Source organism: Gorilla gorilla, chromosome 3 (genome assembly GCF_029281585.2).
Source record: "Gorilla gorilla gorilla isolate KB3781 chromosome 3, NHGRI_mGorGor1-v2.1_pri, whole genome shotgun sequence".
Taxonomy (NCBI): Eukaryota; Metazoa; Chordata; class Mammalia; order Primates; family Hominidae; genus Gorilla; species Gorilla gorilla.
Window position 1 is genome coordinate 47357597 of NC_073227.2, and position 24029 is coordinate 47381625.

At 37.5% G+C, this 24029-nt stretch overlaps 1 protein-coding gene across 4 annotated transcripts in view; it reads right to left on the reverse strand.

Moving 5' to 3' along the window:
* The window catches only part of RFC1 (replication factor C subunit 1), a 77501-nt gene that overhangs the window by 40823 nt on the left and 12649 nt on the right, over positions 1-24029 (reverse strand). For all 4 annotated transcript variants that reach the window (XM_004038561.4, XM_019025465.4, XM_031010231.3 and 1 more), the window contains exons 2-4: positions 21579-21707; positions 15678-15753; positions 12624-12746 (exon numbers count right to left, since the gene is read on the reverse strand). In XM_004038561.4, the coding sequence (XP_004038609.1) occupies positions 12624-12746; positions 15678-15753; positions 21579-21707 (328 nt within the window). The remainder of the gene's footprint in view (positions 1-12623; positions 12747-15677; positions 15754-21578; positions 21708-24029) is intronic.

Here is a 24029-nt window from a genome sequence, read left to right on the forward strand (position 1 = left end):
TTTTTAATACAATTGAAAATAGGCCAGGTGCAGTGGCTCACACCTGTAATCCCAGCACTCTGGGAGGCTGAGATGGGCGGATCATTTGAGGTCAGGAGTTCATGACCAGCTTGGCCAACATGGTGAGAGCCCGTCTCTACTAAAAACACAAAAATTAGCTGGGCGTGGTGGAGTATGCCTGTAATCCCAGCTACTTGGGCAGTTGAGGCAGGAGAATCACTTGAACTGGGAGGCGGAGGTTACAGTGAGCTGAGATTGCACCACTGCACTCCAGCCTGGGCGACAGAGTGAGACTCCCTCTAAAAAAAAAAAAATTTTTTTTAAATAAAAGACAACCATGAAGACTAGGTCATGGTGGGGATGGGGGACGGTTCACTGTATCAATTTGGTATGCAAAGCCACATATGAGTGGCTCCTATGTCCTCTCAACTGCTCCCTCATTCAACTACGAACATTTGCTAAAGGCCTTACGTCCCAGGCACTGTGTTATCCTTACATGGCTGCCATTTCAAACATGAAAGTATCTAATGATAGGTAAAAATCAAAAGGATTTAGCCTTACCTTCTAATTATTATATTTATATTAAAATGAAACTATAAATTTTGCAACACATCACTCTTACAGGTTTCTGATTACTAAATGTAAAAAGTAACCCGCTATTTAAAGCAAGCATGTAGTAGAAATCTCTGAGGATGCCAGTGCCCTTCACTACAAGCACATTTTCTCTAATAATTTACAGCTCACCCCTCCCTCCAAGGGCCTCCAAAAACCACAGATATATCCATTAGATGGCTCCACACTCTTGACCACAATCAGCTAGACCAGGAGTGAGCACTTCAGCAAGGTGGGGCCAACTTTATCCTTGATTTGCTCAACCAGTATGTACAAACCAAGGTGCAAAAGGTTTATTTCTACATTCAATGAGATAAGTTAGCAGGCTCCTAATAAATTTCCCCATTTTGCTTACACTAAAGTGTTTGCAACTGAAAGAGTTAAATTAAAACATACTTGTTTCACTTCTCTTCAACTATAGTCAATCTACCGTCAAGCTTTAATTAAAAATTTATCCATAACTCTTTCTAAAGCACATCCAAGGCCTGATACAATTAACAGATTTCAGTTCAACCACGTTACAAAGAGTCAACAGACTAGGTTCAGTCATTCATATATATGTGTGTGTGTGTGTGTGTGTGTGTGTGTGTGTGTGTGTGTGTGTGTGTTCTCCCTACCTAACTACTGGTTCTTCTCTGCCTCTTTGCCAGACAGGAAAAAGGCTTTGCAAAAGGCTAGGTAACATCACCATTCCATTTATAACAGCCACATGGATCACCCATAATAGTCCTAGTAACTAACCATTGAGAATATAATCTCAAAGTCCTTTCCTTTTCTCTAAAATAACACAGTGATCATGGTATTATAGAAACTCAAATTTTTTAATACTTGACAGCTGACCAGCTATACCCAGTATATGTTAAATTTCTTATCTTATTAAATTTTATAATGTTTATTTGCTTTAAGTTCAACAATTGTACTTCTGGGCAAGAGGGAGTCCCTTAATGGAGAAAGAACAAACTTAAATCGTCTCTGAAATGATGGTGCTCTACCAATTTCCCACCACCTTAAAAATGCCTAAAATACTAACATTCCATTTCCACTACACCTAGCCGTGCTTATAAGCAGTATGACAGAAAACCCCATAGCTGAGTGGGTGAGATCAACTACTATGGAGAGCAGATTGTAACACGGCAAGAAAAGGGGAAGACAAAAAGTAAATGACCACGTAGGCAAAGATGGCCTCAACAACCATAACAATGGCAGTACAAACAGAGAGATGTGAGTATTGTGTATAATATGGGAAAACAAATAACCTAAATATCTATTAATATGTATACTCAACCATGTAACAAAATCTCTACAGCAATAAAAATTATAACAAATATCTATATTTGCTCATTGAAATATATTCATATGTTTACTAGGTGGCAAAAGCAGATGACATAACAGTATGTTTAATGACACTGTTTATCTATAGATATATACATAACTTTTAAATTCACATTCTAAAATCTGAAAAGAATCAATAAAACATTAACAATTTTTATCTCTGATTAGGGAAATATGGGTAATTTTTATGTTTTTTCCACACCTTTTGATATGGCTTGGCTGTGCCCTTAACCCAAATCTCATCCTGAATTCCCACGTTATGGGAGGGATCCAGAGAAAGGTGAATGAATCATGGGGACGGGTCTTTCCTGCGCTGTTCTCGTAATAGTGAATAACTCTCATGAGATCTGATGGTTCTATAAAGGGGAGTTTCCCTGCACAAGCTCTCTTCCCTTGTCTGCCGACACTTGAGACGTGCCTTTCACCTTCCACCATGATTGTGAGGTCCCCAGCCATGTGGAACTGTAAGTCCAATAAACCTCTTTCTTTTATAAATTGCCCAGTTTTGGGTATGTCTTTATTAGCAGCGTGAAATCGGACTAATACACCCTTTTCTCCATCTAATGTTTTACAACAAATTGACTACATCCTAGAACTCTCTGACCCCTTAGCTTTCAGAGTTAGTGCTTTAGTTTCTACCTCCTCTCCACTCATCTTTGCTTACTTCTGTTCATTATTTATCAGCATCTCTGCTATTCTGTTGCTGGCTTCACAGACTTCATGGTATCTTTTTATTTACTATTAATAAGTTTTTATTGAGCATTAAACTACATGCCAAGAACTTTATAATAAATTATCTTTAGTCAACTAGTCCTACCTCCTTATTCAATACATAGACCCCATTTTCCACATTTCTAACAAAAAAATAGACTAGACTTAAATACTTTCAAAATCGAGCAATGTCAATTCACCTTCTTTCTTTAGCGAATAGCAAAATACTATACTCCTTAGGAAAGTTTTTCCTTATATTAAGTCAAAATACTTCCCTGTGAATTCCACCTACTTTCCTTAATCTATCCGCTGAACAGGGAGAAAAAGTTTATCTACTTTTTCCACATTCAGCCTCTGAAGACTGCCCTTATTTCTTCCTTACGTCCCCTTCTCTATAAATAGTAAAACAGTTTCAAGCCAATCAACATTTAGGTTACTGGGAAGATTAAATTTTTCTTGAAGGGCCAGACATGGTGGCCCACGCCTATAATCCCAGCACTTTGGGAGGCCAAGACGGAAGGATCACTTGAGCCCAGGAGTTCAAGACCAGCCTGGGCAAAAGAGCAAGACCCCATCTCTACAAATACAATAAGACAAAATTTTAGAGGCTAAGTGCCCAGTGTAGCACCTAGCCATGTTCCAGCCATTCAATAAATAAAAGTAGTATTCTCTGGGAAAAACAGTGCTGAACCAGAAGTCTAGAAAACTAAAATTCTAACCTAAGTTTGACTTACTATTTTTAATTAATCATCTGGGTTTCACTGTGATCTTCTGTAAAATGTTGGACCAAACGAACTCTTAAGATTTTCCCCTTTACAATTTTATGACCCTATGGGTAGCCATATAGATTTTTTTAATATTATACACAATATTGGTAAAAATGTGATGAGTTTGTACTAATAAAAACACTAATTATAAAAGTGTAAATTACTGTGACTTTTCTAGAAAGTAATTTGGTAGAACACACCAGAACCTTAAAGAAGTTCATATCCTTTAGCATAGTAACTCTTGGAGATAATCAGAGGTGATGACAAACATTTACATATAAATTTAGTCTAGTCATCACACTATTAGGAACATGAAAAGTATAAGCAATTGAAATGCTTGAAATCGGGAAAATATTTATATAAATTATGGTCTAACTATACAATGGACTCATGAAGCCATGAAAGATTAAGCCCAAATTTCGAGGCTGGGAAAAAAAAAAAAAAAAAACCTCATGAAAATAGCAAAACGGCTGTCAAAAAAACAAAATACATCACTCTGTCATGTGCACCCTAATGTTATAGGTATAAACATCACCCCTAAAAGGGGAGGTTCTTGTTATGAGCCTCCTCTACCAGAGATCTCTTTACAATAGTGGAGGGTAACAGAGCCCTTCTCTGAATACGTGAATTTAAATTGAACAATGTCTTCAAGCTATAGATTAAAAAAATGTACTGTAGCTAAACACAGGCATAATTTTATAAACATTTTTATAATTTCTGAGAAAAATTTAATTACACATGGCTCTCCAAAGAAAAAATACGGGAGTGTTCTACAAGGTACTTCAAGTATGTTTTCATCGTGTTAAACAAAAATTGCAAATAAGGCTCCTTTTCTCTGTTAACTACAAAATAAACAGCTATCTAGGCCCCTAGGAAGGTACCAGTAACTCTAGTAAAACACAGTTATGAAAAGAAAAAGGGAGGGTAATTCTCAAGGACTGGCTCTCTTGCTTTAATACCTATTTAGTGCCCCCTGATTTGCCAATTTCCCCATACTCCTCACAGTTATGAGAATAACATTAAAAAAAGCAAATTCATGATCCTAAGCATTGAGATATTTCTCACAAATATAAGGGATTTCATATTTATTTTATAAATAAATATGGTACCCTATAAGCCACAGGCATATCTGAAAACACTGTCATCTTGCCTTGATGAAACCAGAAAACTTGAAGAACGAGCAGTCCTACTGTTTCTCTACTATGACTTCTGAACTAGTTGTCTTAAAGTTCCTTTGCCCTTAACATTTTAAAGGCTATACCAATATATTATGGAAAGAAGACAAAACAGGCCAAGAAGACAACTAGCTGCTTCCAACAGACAGTGACTTAACAGGTGTTGCTGTAAGGATCCTCATGTAAAATAAATATTTTACAATCCTACACAGTGCGTAGAGATGAAACATTCCAAATAAAGTTGTAGTTGTTCTTTTTTAACATTTGTTCTTGTTTTCTAATAAGCTTAAATTGGATTCCGCCTCATAGGAAGCCAAAGGCAAACTATGTTCTCTTCTCCCCAGAAACTTACAATAAAATAATGATAAACAGATCTAAGTCAAATTGAGGAGAACTGGGGTTGAAAATCACGAACAATTGAACACTTAGATTTTCCCTCTAGGATATCTGTCTTCTTGTAAAAACACCATTTATTTTTATTTATAGGCAACATAACCTCAAATGTGGTACCAACAACCAAGCAAACTAGCATTATCACATTATCCTACACACAGCAGAGGAATTGCCTGGGAGAGAAGATTGCTTTAACACTCTGTGTTAGATACATTCATTTATTTAGAAGAATAACAAAAGAGAAATAAAAAATGTGGGGGTCCATATAAAAATCTATTTAAAAGGGAAGAAGGAAAAAAGTCTAATTCTGGAATTCATACTGCTGAGAATCTGGCCTTTCCAAACAGATCTCTGAATTCTAATTCTGTGATTTTCTTTTCTTTGGTCTAGAATACACAAAAAGCAAATTAATGAAGAGATCCAGTTACGGGGATTAAAATAATTTATTTAGCAACAAAAACTAAAAAAGGAATCAAGGTGTTTAAAGCCTTTTTCTATAAAGTTCCTTTTCAATATTTCCTTGAGTCAAAAATCTAAACCATCATTTTGGTTTCAGAGACAGAAAAAGGTTCATGTACGTGCCAAGCCTTCAATAAATACTGGTTAAATTAAGTGGATGGAAGAGAAACTAAACATAGCACTTTTGCCCATTTATGTGGTAAATCAGACATTCTATACATATCAGCATAAAATAAAACCCCTAAGACTGCTCATCTTCAATCAAGAAACCAGAGATCTCATGATTCACTACAAATGAATCCTCTTAGAATCAAACAGAGTCAGTTATATTTTTAAAATAAACCTTATTTTATAATTCATGGGGTCTAGTGAGGTAGCTGAGTAATGATAAATAAGAGAGAAAAGTACTGGCTTGAAATGTGATGTTATCCACCACACAGGTACCGAGTCCACTGGAATGCCTGAATAAGAAAAAGTGGGGGAAAGGCCTGGGCAGTTGGCCACAGGTACATTACCCAAAGCTTCTTACAATTCTAAGGCATAAAACGGGCAATATTAGGAAATCTGCCTGACCACAGAGTTAAGGGAGTGATTCTGCAATCAATGCAATTTCCCCACTGCCATTCACATACATCTTCCCCACACAAGAGGAGAGAACAGTGCTGGTCTCAGTACGAAAGCCAAGTATAAGTCATTTTGTATATTATTTTATTATTATATATTGTATTGTATTAGTACTTAATGATATTTTCATCACATAATCCTACTTCCTTGGCATTCAGGAATACAGTCCTATGTCTCTCATAGTTTTCACAAGTGCCTGACAGTAAAGTACATGTCACCAGAACAGTCTGTTCATTTTCAAAGATGCTTCGGAACCTCAGTATCTTAGTGTCTCATTATTTACTGTGCCCTTTTCAAATCTCCTTCCTCTCCATATGCCACTTAATTTTTTTCAGGTCCCATAATACACACTAATAACAGAGAATTGAAGAACAAATTACCAAAAAAGATTATAAGAAAGCATCTAGCTCTCATAAATATGTGCATTTGCAGATAAAATTGCTAAAGCACTATCAGTGACCTTTGAATCATCATATAAAATAGAAGCCCCTGAAGATTAAAGAAATGAAGTCCTAATTGTCAAAAAAGAGAAAGGCAGATCCACAACCACAGAACTACAGAAGACAGGTTTAGTGACAATGCTATACAGTAACATCATGAACTGGTCAGGAGCAGCATATGGCACTCAACTGAAGTAGACAAGGGCTCACTAAGCATAAACCAAGGCCTAAGCCTTCATTTATTCTGTGAGTTATCAGACTAGCAGGTGAAATGAATACTAAAAATGATATCTGGACTTAAAGTATCCACCAAATTCTCTTCTGATAAGAGGCAGGGTTTCTAACCTCCACGTTACTGACATTTGAAGCCAAGTAACTCTCTGTCCTGTGCATTGCGGGATGCTTAGTGGCATGCCTGGCCTCTGCCACTTACATGCCATAGCATCCCCTAGTTGTGACAACCAAAAATGTCTCCAGATATTGCCAAAGGCCCCTCAGAAGGCAATATCACCCTTGGTTGAGAAACACTGATTTATGGCAAGATAGAGAAATACAAAACAATAGTCATTACCAAGATTCTAAGTAATTAGTTATTCATAAGAAACTAAACAGCTATATCCAGGGTGCTGATGATGATTCAAAGCAAATTTTGAAAAAAACTTTATTTGTCCCTTAATGCTAAACAATTTTAATAATGATTCAGGAAGGAACACAAAGATAAATCTATCAAATTTATAGAAGATATAAAACTAGATGACATGAAAAAATAAGTGTATGAGAGACATCCAAAGATCTAGATTCTTCTACTGGGCGGGAAGGAAGAAGGGAGGGTTAAGCCATTAAGTTATGAAAAAGCAAGCTGTAGGCCAGGTGCAGTGGCTCACGCCTATAATCCCAGCACTTTGGGAGGCCAAGGCAGGCGGATCACCTGAGGTCGGGAGTTCGAGACCAGCCTGACCAACATGGAGAAAGCCTACCTCTACTAAAAATACAAAATTAGCCAGGCATGGCGGTGCACACCTGTAATCTCAGCTACTCAGAAGGCTGAGGCAGAAGACTCGCTTGAACCTGGGAGGCGGAGGTTGCGGTGACCCAAGATCGCACCATTGCACTCCAGCCTAGGCAACAAGAGCGAAACTCCGTCTCAAAAAAAAAAAAAAGGAAAAGCAAGCTGTAGAAATTTTACAATAAGATGCTACTCAAATAAGTGTGTGTGTGTGTGTGTCTGTGTGTGAAACATTTACTTACGTAATTTAAAATAATATTAATTTAAATCTCTCATCTTCAAAAATTCTAAATTTAGTTTCTTTTATACAGAATTTTAGTGTACAAATTATTAATTTTTTAACAAGTATAATCAAAAAAATACAATACTCACTTGAAGGAAATTTTCTACCTTTATCACTTTAGGTTTCCCTGCAAACATCTAAGAGAAGCTCTCTATCATATACAGAATATATACCTATTTGTCTGATACACAAGACTATATGTCTCTAAAAGTTAGCAAAGAGAATGCTACACACATCCCCAAGAATATTTTCTGCTACTATTTTCCAAAGTCACAAGTCACTGTTATTACATGGTAACCTGTCACCTAGAGAACACAACATAGCCTATTTTTTTCCCATTTAAACACTCCTCAAATAATTTTAACTTCAGGAGTACTAACTGCCTCCAGAATTATATGCACAATTAAAATTACCAGTCAAACAATTCAAGACAGGAAAAACCCCCACCATTTTCGATCAAACAGCAGGCCCTGATGAAACCGTAATAAAAGGTCAATCTTCGCCAAACAAGACTCAAGGTCTCTCACTTCATTAAACAGCTAAAAGTAAATATATTTACCCAGTACAACAAGTATTTGGGTTTTTACCAACCTTGAAGAACATTTTACTAGAGTCAATAGTTGGCTATAAAGATATTTATAAGCAGTTCTTTCCTTTTCCTGTAACTTGGGAAATTAATGTGGTTAAATTAGTTTTTAAAAATCAATAAATCCTAGTAGAAGACAGATCTAATCAAAGTGATGATGAAAAATATTTCTCATGGAGTGAAATGGAAAGCCTAAAAATCTGTATAACAATAATCTAAAAAGCTAGCTGTATAATAATATAAGCAAAAATACTTGAAACCTACATTTTTCCTAAATCTGTTTTTCATTGTTTATAAAGCACTATGCAATAGAAGTAAAATGCAAGCCACATATAAAATTTCAAATTTTCTCATAGCCACATTTTTAAAAGTAGAAAGAAACAAGTGAAATTAATTTTAACTGTATATTTTATCTAACCCAATAGATCCAAATTATTAGCATTTCAAAACGGGATCAATAACAAAAAATTAACAAGGTAGTTTACCTTTTTTGTGTAGGAAGTCTTTGAAATTGGTGTTGTTAAAATAAATTTTATTGTATATATCTAAAGTATACAACATGATGTCAGGGGATACACAGATAGTAAAATAATTACTATAGTGAAGCAAATTAACATATCCATCATCTCACATAGTTACTCATTTTATTTTTGTGGCAAGAGCAACTAAAATGTACTAATTTAGCAGGAATCCCAAATACAGTACAACTTTATTAACTATAGTCCTCATGTTATACATTAGATCTCTGGACTTGTTCATCCCATGTATCTGCTACTTTGTAACCTCTAATCAATATCTCCCCATGTCCTCCCCAACGCCCCTGCAACCACTGTTGCAATCTCTATTGACTTCTTTTTTAAGAGTCTGCATTATAAGTGAGATCATGCAATATTCTTCTTTCTGTGCCTGACATTTCACTTAACATAATGTCCGCCGGGTTCACACATGCTGTGGCAAATGACAGAATCTTCTTTTTTTTTTTAAGCCAAATAATATTCCATTATTATATATACCGCAATTCCTTCATCCATCCACCATGTGACACTGAGGTTGTTTCCATATCTTGGCTATTGTGCATAATGCTGCAATGAATATGGGATTGCACATAACTTTCTGAGGTGGTGATTTCATTTCCTTTAGGTATATGCCCAGAAGAGAGATTGCTGGGTCATATGGTGGTTTTATTTTTAATTTCATTGGGCTCCTCCATGCTGTTTTCCAAAATGGCTGCACCAATCTACATTCCCACCAATGGTGTATAGGTTCCCTTTTCTGCACACCCTGAATAACGTTTGTTATCCCTTTACTCTTTGATAATAGCCATCCTAACGAGTGAGGTGTTATCGCACACTGGTTTTGGTTTGCATTTCCCTAAGGATTAATGATATTAAGCACTTTTTCATATACCTGTTGGCCACTTTTATGCATTCTCTGGAGAAATGTCTATTCAGGTCCTTCACCCATTTTTAAATTTGATTGTTTGTTTTTCTATTGAATTGTATGAATTATTCATACATTGTAGATATCAACCCCTTATCAGATATATGATTTGCAAATTTTTTCCCAATCTGTAGGTTGTCATTTCATTTTGTTGATTGTTTCCTTTGCTGTGTCAAATCTGTGTGTATTTCACATTTACAGCGTTCTCAATTCAGGCTAAAAGCACATTTCAAGCGCTCCATAGCCACAAATAACTAGTAGTTCCCATACGAGACCACACAAATCCATAACATAAGTGGGCCAAATATCATTTCCAAATTTCTAAAGCTCAATTACAAAATCAACAGAAAGCCCTAAGTAACTAAACAAATACAAAATGTCTTTAAAGGCAGATGTAGGCTTATAAGAAAGTCAAAATATAAGAATAACAGTTAATACTTACCGAGCATTTACTATTTTAGACCCTAAGTCAGACCCTATTTTAAATGCTTTTCAAGCATTATCTCATTTGATTATCACAAAGGCTGCTGATGCAGGTACTAGTGATGTCTCCATTTTACATATAAGTAAACTAAAACACAAGGAAAGTTAAGTAAACAAGGCCATGCTTTTAAACAGTATACACGCTATGCTGCAAGAAAAATGCCAATAGAACCAAAGGTTGTTTTTAAAATCAGAATACAGAAGATAAGAAAAGATAAAGTATGCAATAATGAAGAAAAAAATTCTATCTTTTGGAATTAACAGGTTTTTTAAAACTGAATCATGTCATATGACACTTTTTCACAAGAAGCTCCAATCTCCAGACAAACAATACAGTTTTAGATTAGAATTTTTAAACTATTAAACAAATATTGGGAACACTTATTCTATTTTATGGAATGAGGTATTGCCCAATTCTATTATACACACACACACATTTTATTTAACCTCATACTGGTAATATAAAACAAAAATATTTATGACCCAATATTGAAAAGTATGGTTTTAGCCTAACGTAAAGAGTAATGAAAGCATTACTTTAACGTCACGGATTTTCCAGTACTATATTAATTTGGAAAAGCTGCACTTTTCTTTTTTGAAACTCTTATATTTGTGATTTTATTATGCCAATCTTATTGTGGACTTTTTTTTAATAGTCTCATTCTCTTGTATGAAGGAAAGGGCTTATCTTCCTCCCATTCACCTATCATTTCAAACAATAAAGTATGAAAAGATAAAACAGGCAATAATAAAGCAAGCTTCTTCCCTACATCTCAATTCTAAGAAAAAAATAGAATAATGCATAATACTGAACACCACCTGAGACAGGTACATCATACCCCAAGATTTTTAGCTAAAACATGAGGACAATGTTTACTTTCACATGTATATGCTACCAGCAAATGACACAAATACTGCCTAACGTTCATAAAAAGTCCAGATAAAAAGCTGGACATCTCTTCACAAAACAACATTCAAAAATTGCTCATCTTAATGGATGACTGGATACAGAAAGAAAAAATTGCTTGTCTGAAATAACCAGTCCCATGTGAAAGAAAATCTGTGATCAGAGCTTAAATTGTCTGACCTTTTTGTTTACTTAAAATCACAAGATAACAACAGCCCTGATCCACAGTTGAAGGCCATGGCTGGCTGCACACTAACTTTGACGTTTTTCAGGGTGTCACTGGAAAGCCCTATCATACCACCTTCAGTTACATAATAAACCTATCACTATACTGTTCTTACTCTCCCCTCCCACGTATTCAAAACTTCACAAAGGTAGCCAGAGCTAAGAGGAGAGCCTCTTAATTTAAGAGTTCGTTTACACAATGTGCCTGGGCAGATATTTAGCAATAGCACAAAAAGGTTAAGAGTCAATCAGCCACCTGCCCATAACAAAGAAACATCTGTTTGGTAAAAATTTTCCAAAAAATATGTTCACATCACTTACTTTTTGTCTTTGATATTTTGAACAATTTCATCAACAAATGTTTCACGTAACCTACAAAGTTCACCTATGGACTTTGTTTTTCTTTTTATTTTTTCCTTTGGACTGCCTACTCAATGTGTCAGGCACTGGGTCTGGCCCTTTCACATACATCATCCCATATTATTACGGTTATTGTCTCCTCTAAGGGTTAACAACATTACAATCAAAATGACTTCACCACTAACTTATCTGAGTTTTTCTCCTAGGATGACAATATAACTCTGGGATCCTTACATAAAAGAACAATATCCATGAAACAATTACTTACACAACAAAATATTTAAGATTAGCACATAATTATTTATAAATGTCCTTTGCACTTTCATTACTCTTAAAACAGATGTAACAGAACTAAATTTAAGTACAAAACAATCTTCTTTAAAAAACCCAATACTTAAATTTTTAGTGTCACCAGAGAATACAAGGAATGCAACATCCGTGCTAAATAATAAATCACAAATGTGAATAATCACTCTACACTTAGATTATTGACTTTGGCCTGCCAGATAAAAAGCTTGCATTAAAAAAGTAGTTCTAAAACAACCCAATACTATTTTAATATGTGATTCAAGATTAAGCTTCAACTTATATGATTCAATACAAGCACTTAAAAAAAATTCCAAGAGCAATTTCCCTGTAATTGGTCCTTAATCTACCGGAAATGCAAAAGATGATCCCAGCCTTCCCTGACAAATATAACTCAACAAAGCAAAAAGGCAGTAGAAATTCCATTCAAAGTGAAGGAGGTACATTTAGACACCAACAAAAAACTCAAGAACATAACACACACGGCATCTCATATACCACAATGCAACCTTACCTGTTTCTGAAATGTATGTAACAGGATCCTGCCGTGAAATTTTACCAGGTTTAGAAGATACTGGCGGTTTTTCTGGTTGCTTTTTGGCATTTTTTACCTGCAACGACTCCTCTGACTCTGAATCTGTATGTGAGAGAAAAATAAAACAAAACTTTGAAAAGAACTATTATAATATAGTGCATGTTTAAAGTAGTCACGGTGAACCAATTCCTCAAGGTCTTTTTCAAGGCACATGTCTTCTGTGAATTCTCACAGGTTACTTTTACTCAGTGTTAAGCCTATGTATTAGTTTCCTATTCCAGCTATAATAAATGACCACAAACTTAGTGGCTTAAAACAACTAAGCCACTAAATTTATTATCTTCCAGTTCTGGAGGTTAGATAGATGGCAAATATGGGTCTCATTGGGCCAGTCAAGGTACCAGCAGGGCTATGTTCCTTTCTGAATACTCTAAGAAAGAATTTTATTTGCCTTTTCCAGTCTCTAGTGGATGCCAGCATTCTTGGCTCAAAGACCCTTCCTCCATCTTCAAAGCCAGCAACATCAAGCGAAAGCCCTCACGTTGCCATCTTCCGGATCCTCTAATCTTCCTCCACAGTTAATCTCACTCTCTAAACCCTTTTTCTACCTCCCTATTCCTTGTGACTACACTGAGCCCATCCAAATAATCCAGGATAATCTCCCTATTTTTTTTTCTTTTTTGAGACGGAGTCTCGCTCTGTTGCGGAGTGCAGTGGCGTGATCTCAGCTCACTGCAACCTCTGCCTTCCAGGTTCAAGCGATTCTCCTGCCTCAGACTCCTGAGTAGCTGGGACTACAGGCGCGTGCCACCACGCCCAGATAATTTTTGTATTTTTAGTAGAGACAGGGTTTTACTATGTTGGCCAGGCTGGTCTGGAAATCCTGACCTCAAGTGATCCGCCCACCTCAGCCTCCAAAAGTGCTGGGATTACAGGCAAGAGCCACCACGCCTGGCCTAATCTCCCTATTTTTAAGGTCATCTGATTAGCCATCTTAACACCATCTGTAACTTTTACTTCCCTTTGCCATATAACCTAATATAGTCACAGGTTCTAGGAATTAGGCTGTGGATATCTTTTGGGGTCATTATTCTGTCTACCACAGCCTAATCTCCCAGGGCACTTAAATATAAATCAGAACAAAGTGTGAGTACCTGGCACAGTGCCTGGTACAAAATAGATGTTTCATAAACTTTAGTGTCCTTCCTCTTCCCCTGCACCATGTATTTATAAATCCTGTCACACTGTAGTAAACTGTATCAAACAAATGTCCAGTTTCCCAACAAACAAAACTCCTGAGGAAGAGGAACGCGTACTTCTTTCAAATTCTTTACAATATAGAGCAATAAAAGGCACAGAGTAAACACTTAAGTACTTTCAGAATTCAGAACCTTTGATAGTACTGTGAAAATTTTGACAATCCTTCTTTAGGCACATTTTTTATTTTAAGAATTCACACCAGAAGGCCGGGTGTGGTGGCTCATGCCTGTAATCCCGACACTTTGGGAGGCCGAGGCAGGCAAAATCACCTGAGGTCAGGAGTTCGAGACCAGCCTGGCCAACATGGTGAAACCCCTTTTCTACTAAAAGCTACAAAAATTAGCTGGGCATGGTGGTGGGCACCTGTAATCCCAGCTACTTGGGAGGCTGAGGCAGGAGAATCGCTTGAACCCAGGAGACAGAGGTTGCACTGACCCAAGATCATGCCATTGCACTCCAGCCTGGGTGACAGAGCAAAATTCCGTCTCAAAAAAAAAAAAAAAAATTCACACCAGATAAAAATAAAACAGAAAGAGAGAATTAATACAGCAGATCTTGTCCACAAAAGCAAAAACTGAAACTTTCTGAATTCTATCATTTTACCATCATTTTGTGCATCATAAAAAGCATGCAAAAAAATTCATGTTCCCTATTTTAAAATTATGTTCAAAGAAAAGCCTTTAAATTGTTTATTCCTTTTTAAATGCAACCCAAAAAGGCCAGATCTTTCAATAAAGCACAAAAATTTAATTTTAGATCTTTGCTTTAAAAACAGTATTCTAAGGCACTATTTTTCAAATTTAACTTCCAACAACCTCAACTGGAAAAGAAATTAATACAAGTATTTTAAAAAATAATAGGGCCAGAGGCTCATGCCTGTAATCCCAAGACTTTGAGAGGCCGAGGAAGGCGAATTGTTTGAGGCCAGGAGTTTGAGACCAGCCTTGTCTACGTGGTGAAACCCCATCTCTACTAAAATTATAAAATTTCATCTCTACTAAAATTATAAAAATTAGCTAGATGTGGTGCTGCACGCCTGTGGTTCCAGCTACAGGTGGCTGAAGCACAAGAATCGCTTGAACCTGGGAGGTAGAGGTTGCAGTGAGCCAAGATCGCACCACTGCACTCCAACCTGGGCAACAGGGCAAGACTGTCTCTAAATAAATTAATTAAATTAAATAAAAACACATATATCACATTCAAAATAAGTTTGACAAATGCTGCATACTATATCACTTTCTGAAGGAATCTTTAATACAAACATATTTTGGTTCTGATAAGTTCTATAATAAAATTGTTTGAAATTTTACTTGAGCATACAGCCCTCTTCTCACAGGACTTATTAACATCTCAGAGAGCTATGTATCTCAGAACACAGTTTATTTATTTATTTATAATTTTTTTGTTTTTCTTGAGACAAAGTCTCACTACCCAGATTGGAGTGCAGTGGCGATCTTGGCTCACTGCAACCTCTGCCTCTGGGGTTCAAGCAATTCTCATACCTCAGCCTCCCGAGTAGCTGGGATTGCAGGCGCGTGCCACCACGCCCAGCTAATTTTTGTATTTTTAACAGAGAAGGGGTTTCACCATGTTGGCCAGGCTGGTCTCGAACTCCTGACCTCAAGTCATCTGCCTGCCTTTGCCTCCCAAAGTGCTGCGATTGCGATTACAGGCATGAGCCACCGCACCCATCCTTAGAACATAGTTTAAAGCACTGTTCTAAGGGATATACAATAACTTTAAAACTTTAAAGCTCCTCAGAAGAAATATTACCTGAATCATAGATGATCCTCTTTTTCTTGCTTGGTTGCTTTTGTTTGAAGTCATCCTCTTTAAGGGAGCTATTTACCTATAAACATCACAATATAATTAGAACATAAAGAAGCCTATATAACTATCTTTTTTTTTTTTTGAGACGGAGTCTCACTCTGTCATCCAGGCTGGAGCGCAGTGGCGCGATCTCGGCTCACTGCAAGCTCCGCCTCCCAGGTTCACGCCATTCTCCTGCCTCAGCCTTCTGAGTAGCTGGGACTACAGAAACCCGCCACAATGCCCGGCTAATTTTTTGTATTTTTAGTAGAGACGGGGCTATCCTTTTTTCTCGTTAGATTTGGGCTCAGTCGTTTTAACCAGGGGGAATTTTGCATCCCCACCCCCCAGAAGGCATTTGTCAATGTCTAGAAACATTTTTACTTGTCACAAATGAGGGTAGGGAGGTTTACTGTCATGTAACAGGTAGATCAGGGATGCTACTAAACATCCTACAATGCACAGGACAGTCCTCCACAACAAAGAATTCTCCAGACTAAACTGTCAGTAATATACCCTTATTGGCTAAAAATAGGCCAGACAGTAACTGTACCACAATGGGAAAAAAATAATTACAGAAAACACTATATTATTATTCAGCTCCACTTTTAACACTAACCTATGTATACAACAAAGAATAAAAGGATATCAGATATTACAAGGCAAGTGCTTCCTGAAAATGAAACGACAGAAACAGGAATAAATGCTAAGCTAGTGGCCTACCACTAGCCAATGCCTGTTAGGAAACTAAATAGAACCAGCCAGGCTCAGTGGCTCACGCCTGTAATCCCAACACTTTGGGAGGCCGAGGCGGGCAGATCACCTGAAGTCAGGAGTTCAAGACCAGCCTGACCAACATGGAGAAACTCCGTCTCTACTAAAAATACAAAATTAGCCAGGCGTGGTGGTACATGCCTGTAATCCCAGCTACTTGGGAGGCTGAGGCAGGAGAATCGCTTGAACCTGGGGGGCAGAGGTTGCAGTAAGCCAAGATCGCGCCATTGCATGCCAGCCTGGGCAACAAGAGCAAAATTCCATCTCAAAAAAAAAAAAGTACTAAATAAAACCAATGCAAAAGGTATTATTATATATTTTGTAGTTAAACATCACATTTCTAACATATTCAAATTTTCTCAGAAAGCATCAAGAAGGCAGACAGTGAAAAAACTGATTGTAATCAATTATAAGGTAGAAATAGAAACTATTTCTATCCATTATAATAAAACTTCAAAAACATAAGAACAATCAACTAGCTTGCAAGAAAATGGAACAAATGAGCAATTATAATTTATATATACCACTGGATCAAGGACAGAGTCAGAATCAACTACACCTCAAAAGTAAGAGAAGAAGGTATCAAGTAAAGGAGAAAGCCACAGAAAGAAATCCCAAATTCTGCCTGTAAACTTTACCCAAATCTCTGGCTATCTCCTGAATTATACATATGTGGAACAACTCCTACAGCTTAGCTAAGGTTAAAAGAATTGAATAAAGATTTCAGCTGCTGCCCATTACAGGGGAGGCAAGAGTTTGGAGCTTGAGTACAGCCAAGATCAATGCCTGATAAACCAAAAGAATCAACACTCTTTGAAGGAATATAACAGGATCCAAAGTTCCTACACTGTATCATTCACAATGTCCAAGATAAATCCAAAATAACTAGAACATGCAAAGAGGAAATGTGACCTGTGGAGGCTAATTTCATATGTGAACCTGACTGAACCACAAGATGTCCAGATATTTGGTCAAACATCATATTAGGTGTTTCTACAAGGGTGTTTTTGAATGAGCTTAATATTTAAATCAATTGACTAAGTAAAGCAGACTGCCCTCCCCTAATGGCATTAAGCCTCATCTAATCAGCTGAAAGCTGAAAAGAACAAAGGCCAACCCTCTGCTGAATGAGAGGGAACTCCTCCTGCCCGACTGCCTTAGAGCTGGGACATCTCTGGGACACTTTCTTCCTGCCGTTGGACTCCAACTAAAACATCAGCTCTACCAATTCTTGGTAATAAATCTCTCTATGTATACACACATACATCCTATTGGTTCTGTTTCTCTACAGAACTCTGACTGTATAATACAGATTTTGGTACCAAGAAATGGGGTACTACTATAAAACAAACAAACAAACAAAAACAAAACAAAACCTAAAATACAGAAGTGACTTTGGAATTGGGGAGAGGCTAGACGTTTTCTAGCATGTAGAAAAAGCCTAGACTGCCATGAAGGAACTGCTGGTAGAAATATGAACGTTAAATGTAATAACAATGAGAGCTGACGAAGAGAAGAGAAGAGCTAGAGAAGAAGCCTCTTTCATCTCAGAGAATACATATATCATCATGAACAGAATGTTGGTATAAATATGAATGTTAAAGGCCAACCTGGTAAGGTTTTACATGGAAATGAGAAAGAGATTATTGGAAATTGGAAGAAAGACAATTCTTATTATAAAGTGGCACAGAACTTGGCCAAGTTGTGTCCTAGTGCTTTGTGAAAGATGGAACCTGTGAATGATGAAATCAGATATTTAGCTGAGGAGATTTCAAAGCAAAATCTTGAAGATGCGGCCTGAGTCCTCCTGACTGCTTGTAGTCAAATGCAAAACAGAAGAGATGAACTAAAGAAGAAACCGGTCAGCCAAAAGGGACCAGAACTTGAAGATTTGTAAAATTCTCAGCCTGTCCATATTTCAAAAAATGAAAAAGCAAGTTCTAGGCCATGTGTGGTGGCTCACGCCTGTAATCCCAGCACTTTGGGAGACAGGCCAATCACTTCAGGTCAGGAGTTTGAGACCAGCTTGGCCAATATGGTAAAACCCCATCTCTAGGAAAAATACAAAAAATTAGCTGGACGTGGTGGCACATGACTATAGTCCCAGCTACTCAGGAGGCTGAGGCAGGAGATTCACTTGAACCTGAGAGGCAGAGGTTGCAGTGAGCCGAGATTGAGCCACTGCACTCGAGTCTGGGCAACAGAGCAAGACTCTGTTTCAAAAAAGAAAAGAAGAGAAAAAGCATGTTCTAAAGAGAATAGCAAGGGTGTAGCTGGAGTATCACTTGATAAAGAGATTATGGGATTATACAGGCAAAAACACTGTCAGTTTGAACTGAAGAGGATGGAGAAAGGACAAAATGAAAGAAGGCTGTCAGACTTCTGAGATTCCAGTGACAGGACAACACAGCTATTCTTCAAGAAAAGGGAAGAATGGCCCCAAAAGCAATTCAGAGATCAACCATCAGAACTGCCTCTTCAAAAGATGGAGCTTGGTTTCAACAGATGAGACAGCCACCACCCAAAGCCTTGTGGGCAGGATGGCCCAGCAGAGCTGCAGAAGCAGGACAGCTGCCTGTGGCTGTGGGGGTAGGGCCACTAACCCAGTGGGTCTAGAGGGCAGGGCATCAAGCCAAAGAGTATTATTTTCAAGGCTTATGTTCTGATTGAATTTGCCTTGCTAGGTTTTGGACTTGTTTGGGATCCATCACCCCTCCCTCCCTTCTGATTTCTCCTCTTTGGAATGGTAATGTCTAGCCTGTATGTCTGTTCTACTATCATATTTTAGAAGCACATTCCTTATCTGGTTTCACAGGTTCATAGCAAAAGAGAAATTTTCCCTCAGGATGATTCATACCTCAAGTATCACCCATATCTGATTTGGATGATATTGACATGAGACTGTGGACTTCGGACTTGATGCTGAAATGAGTTAAGACTTTGGGGGCTGTTATGATGGAATGAATGTATTTTGCATGCAAGAAGGACATAAATTCTGGGTGGCCATGGATGGAATGTTATATCCTGAATGTCTGTGTCCCCAAAATTCACACGTTGAAGCCCTAACCCTCAGGGTGGCTATATTTGGAGTTGGAACCTCTAAACAAGTAATTAAGGATAAATAAGGTCGTAAGGGTGGGGCTCTGATCTGACAGGATTCGCATTCTATAAGAACAGACACCAGAGTGCTCATTCAATCTCTATCTCTCTTTCTCCACCAGTGCTCAATCTCTCTCTCCACCCATATGCACTAAGAAGAGGCTATGTGAGGACAACACGAGAAGGCGGCCATGTACAAAGCAGGAAAACGGCCCTCACCAGACACCTAATCAGCCAGTACCATCTATTTTGTAGTATTTTGTCATGGTGGCCTGAACTAACACATGACCCAAAGAATCAGGACAAAAGGCACTTAATGAAGACCAATCTTGATACAACACAGATGTCAGAATTAGCAGATAAGAATTTGAAAGCAGCTACTAGACCGGGCACGGTGGCTCACACCTGTAATCCCAGCACTTCAGGAGGCCGAGGCAGGTAGATCACCTGAGATCGGGAGTTTGAGACCAGCCTGGCCAATATGGAGAAACCCCAACTCTACTAAAAATACAAAATTAGCCGGGCATGGGGGCTCATGCCTAAAATCCCAGCTACTTGGGAGGCTGAGGCAGGAGAATCGCTTGAACCCAGGAGGCAGAGGTTGCGGTGAGCCGAGATCGTGCCATTGCACTCCAACCTGGGCAATGAGAGCAAAACTCCATCTCAAAATAAAAACTAAAGCAGCTACTATAATTACACTCAAGGACATAAAAGAGAGAAATTAAAGCTACAAAAAAGAAACAAATGAAAATTCTAGAATTAAAAAATACAATATGTAAAATAAAAAATTCACTAGATAGCCTTAACAGTAAATTGGTGATAAAAGAAGAATCAATGAACTTAAAGACAGAAAAAGAGAAAGTACTCAATCTGAAAAAAAGACTGATAAAAATGAACAAGGCTCAATGATCCGTGAGACAATATCAAAACTCTAACGTTTATGTAATTGTAATTCAAGAAGAGAAGAGAGAATGAGGCAGAAAAAATATTTGAAGAAATTATAGCAAAATGTTCCCAATTTTGATAAAAGATATAAATTTACAGATTAAAGAAGCTCAGAAACCAAAAATGGGATAAACAAAAGAAAACCACACTCAGGTAAGCCATAGTCAAACTGCTGAAAACCAAAAATTAAAAAATTCTTTAATGAACCATGAGAAAAACAAGACACATGAGAAAACAATATCAATGACTGGAGGCATCTCATCAGATAAATCAGAAGCCAAAAAACAGTGGAACATCTTTAAAAGGCTTAAGTTTTTTAAAAAACAGTCAACCCAAAATTCCATACCCAGCAAAAACAACCTTCAAGAATGAAGGCAAAATAAAGACATTTTCAGATTAACAAAAACTTATAGAGGTTTATCACCAACAGACCTACACTACAAAAAATGCTAAACAAAATTCTTCAAGTTGAAAGAAAATGATATTAGACGAAAACTCAGATCTTCAGCGAGAAATGAAAAGCATCAGAAATAGCAAATACGTGCATAAAATAAAAACAGCAATTTTTGCCTTAATTTTTTAAAAAAATACACATCTATTTAAAGCAAAATTACATTGAATTGTGCAGTATTAACATATGTAGGTGTAATATATATGACAACTAGGGCATAAAGGATGGAGTGAATGGCTGGCACGGTGGCTCACGCCTGTAATCTCAGCACTTTGGGAGGCCAAGGCGGGCAGATCACGAGGTCAGGAGATCGAGACCACCCTGGCTAACATGGTGAAACCCCGTCTCTACTAAAAAATAGAAAAAATTAGCTGGGTGTGGTGGCGGGCACCTGTAGTCCCAGCTACTCGGGAGACTGAGGCAGGAGAATGGCATGAACCCAGGAGGCGGAGCTTGCAGTCTGCCAAGATTGCACCACTGCACTCCAGCCTGGGCGACAGAGCAAGACTCTGTCTCAGAAAAAAAAAAAAAAAACTTATAAGAACTGAGTTTATTTTACATTTCATTCAATGCAAAATTATATCCAGAAAACTAACCTTGATTTCCTTTATTCCTTTCTTTGCTTTTAAAGTGTCTTCATCAGACTTTGTTTTCTCATTCTTCTTTACTGTTTCACTTACAAGTTTCTTTCCACTTGGTATTACTCCAAAGAATTTCCGAATGTCCTAAAAGCAAAAAACAGGAGATTCATGAATAAACATTAACTGCATAAAATTATAATTTCAATTGTAAGATGGGACAGCTTTATATACACACTGGGTTACCCTGAGTAATTTTTCCATACCAAGATAGTTCCACGAATATAGTAGCTTTCTTTTCATGTGCAAAAGTTAACTGATAACTTTACCTGAGTTAAGAATAATTTGTCGGCCAGGCGCGGTGGCTCACGCCTGTAATCCCTCCACTTTGGGAGGCCGAGGTGGGTGGATCACTTGAGGTCAGGAGTTCGAGACCAGCCTGGCCAACATGGTGAAACCCCGTTTCTACTAAAAATACAAAAAATTAGCTGGGCATGGTGGCAGGTGCCTGTAATTCCAGCTACTTGGGAGTCTGAGGCAGGAGAATTGCTTGAACCCAGGAGGCAGAGGTTGCAGTAAGCCCAGGTCACACCACTGCACTCCAGCCTGCCTGGACGACAAAGAAAGACTCCGTCTCAAAAAAAAAAAAGAATAATTTGTCTAATAAAAAGTAATATAAATTCTCAGAATCAGGCCAAAAACAGGCCAAAATAAGCAAGTGATATTTTTGCTAATGACATCAGAGTTATTAAAGAGGCAAGTGGCAGTTACTTATTATTGATCAAACATGCACATACACATACACATCCCATCATCCCAGGCATAGCTGGGGAGAAGACAAAGTTGGAGAATATGATCCTTGTCTGTGGAACATATACTCCAGTATGAAAGAAGAATAACTCTCACAACCCTAATCATTCCTGGCAACTAAAAAGCTTCAAATTGTTTTCCTTTATATGATTTTTCAACATCCTGAAGAAAAAAAACCTTTGATGCTTATTACAATATGCTCTTTAATTACCCGTGTTAAACCACAGAATTCAAATTAATCACACTGAAACATTTACAATGTAATTTACAATTAAAATCACTCACTTTTCCTAACCTTTGCATAGTCTTCCCCACCTCTCTAAAATTTAGTTTAAGAAACTGTGGTATAGAGGAAAGGGAACAGACCTTAGAATCAGAAGCCTTAATTCAAATCTGTGCTCTAGTGCTTTTTACCTGTGTGATCTTGGGCAAGCTACTTTATCTGTTTTCTCCTCAGTAAAGTGGGACTAATACTGACCCTTTATGTGGATTAATAATGCATCTACCACAATTCTGGCCCAGTAAAAATCTTACCCTCACCTCATTTCTGAACTATCATCCCTTCATATTACTGAAACACTCTGTTTATCATTATCTCTGCTTATAGAGAAGGGTATAAGAAGAAAAAATAATGAGAATGTAGGATCTGAATTCCAAAGAACTGGATTTAAGAACCACCTGTATCATTTTCCCTCTTCCTATCCTTGATGGTTGTAATCACCAGTTTTTATCACTTTTTATCCCTACAACCTACCTCTCTTTATTGCGAGAGAAATGCCTATAAAAGTACTTTGTAAAGTGTTAAGAAAAGTTAGCAATTATTTCCTAGATCCTGACAATAATTGTCATACTCTTACAGTGTCAAAAATCCCAAATAAGTGTGACACACACACACACACACAAATAACTTCGTGGCTAAGCCAATAAACAAAGCAGATAATTGAAGTACATAGCATGTTAAATAATTTTTTGAGGCCAAGTAAGGTAGCTCATGCCTATAATCCCAGTACTTTAGGAGGCCAATGCAAAAGGATCACTTGAGACCAGGAGTTCAAGACCAGCCTGGTCAACATGGTGAAATCCCATTTCTACTAAAAATATGAAAATTAGCCAGGCACGGTGGTGCATGCCTATAATCCACCTGCTCTGAAGACTGGAGCACGAGAATCGCTTGAACGTGGGAGGCAGAAGTTGCAGTGTGGCGAGATTGCACCACTGCACTCCAGCCTGGGCGACAGAACGAGACTGTCTCAAAAAAAAAAAAAAAAAAAAATTAAAAAAAAAAGATTAAAGACTTCTCTGGCTTTATATCCTCTTTTGTAAATCTCCTAGTTACAAATCCATCCTAATTAAGTCTAAGTTTAAAAGATACTGCTTACAGAATGGGTGTCTCAGCTATGAAACTGAGACATCTGTACCAGATGCTAAAGAGAAGAAGAACAATAAAGAAAACCACAGTCTTTCCTATAATTACAGAGAATCAAGTCTGAGGCTGACAACTACTTTATTGCTTCTGGAGCAAATGAGTTTCGTATCAGTTTCACTTTTGAAATTACACAGCGATTCTTCACTCAAACAATCATGACTGTTCTAAGTGAGCTCATAGATGGAAACATTTTAAAAATAAAAAGTAGTGATTGTTTAAACACATACACACAA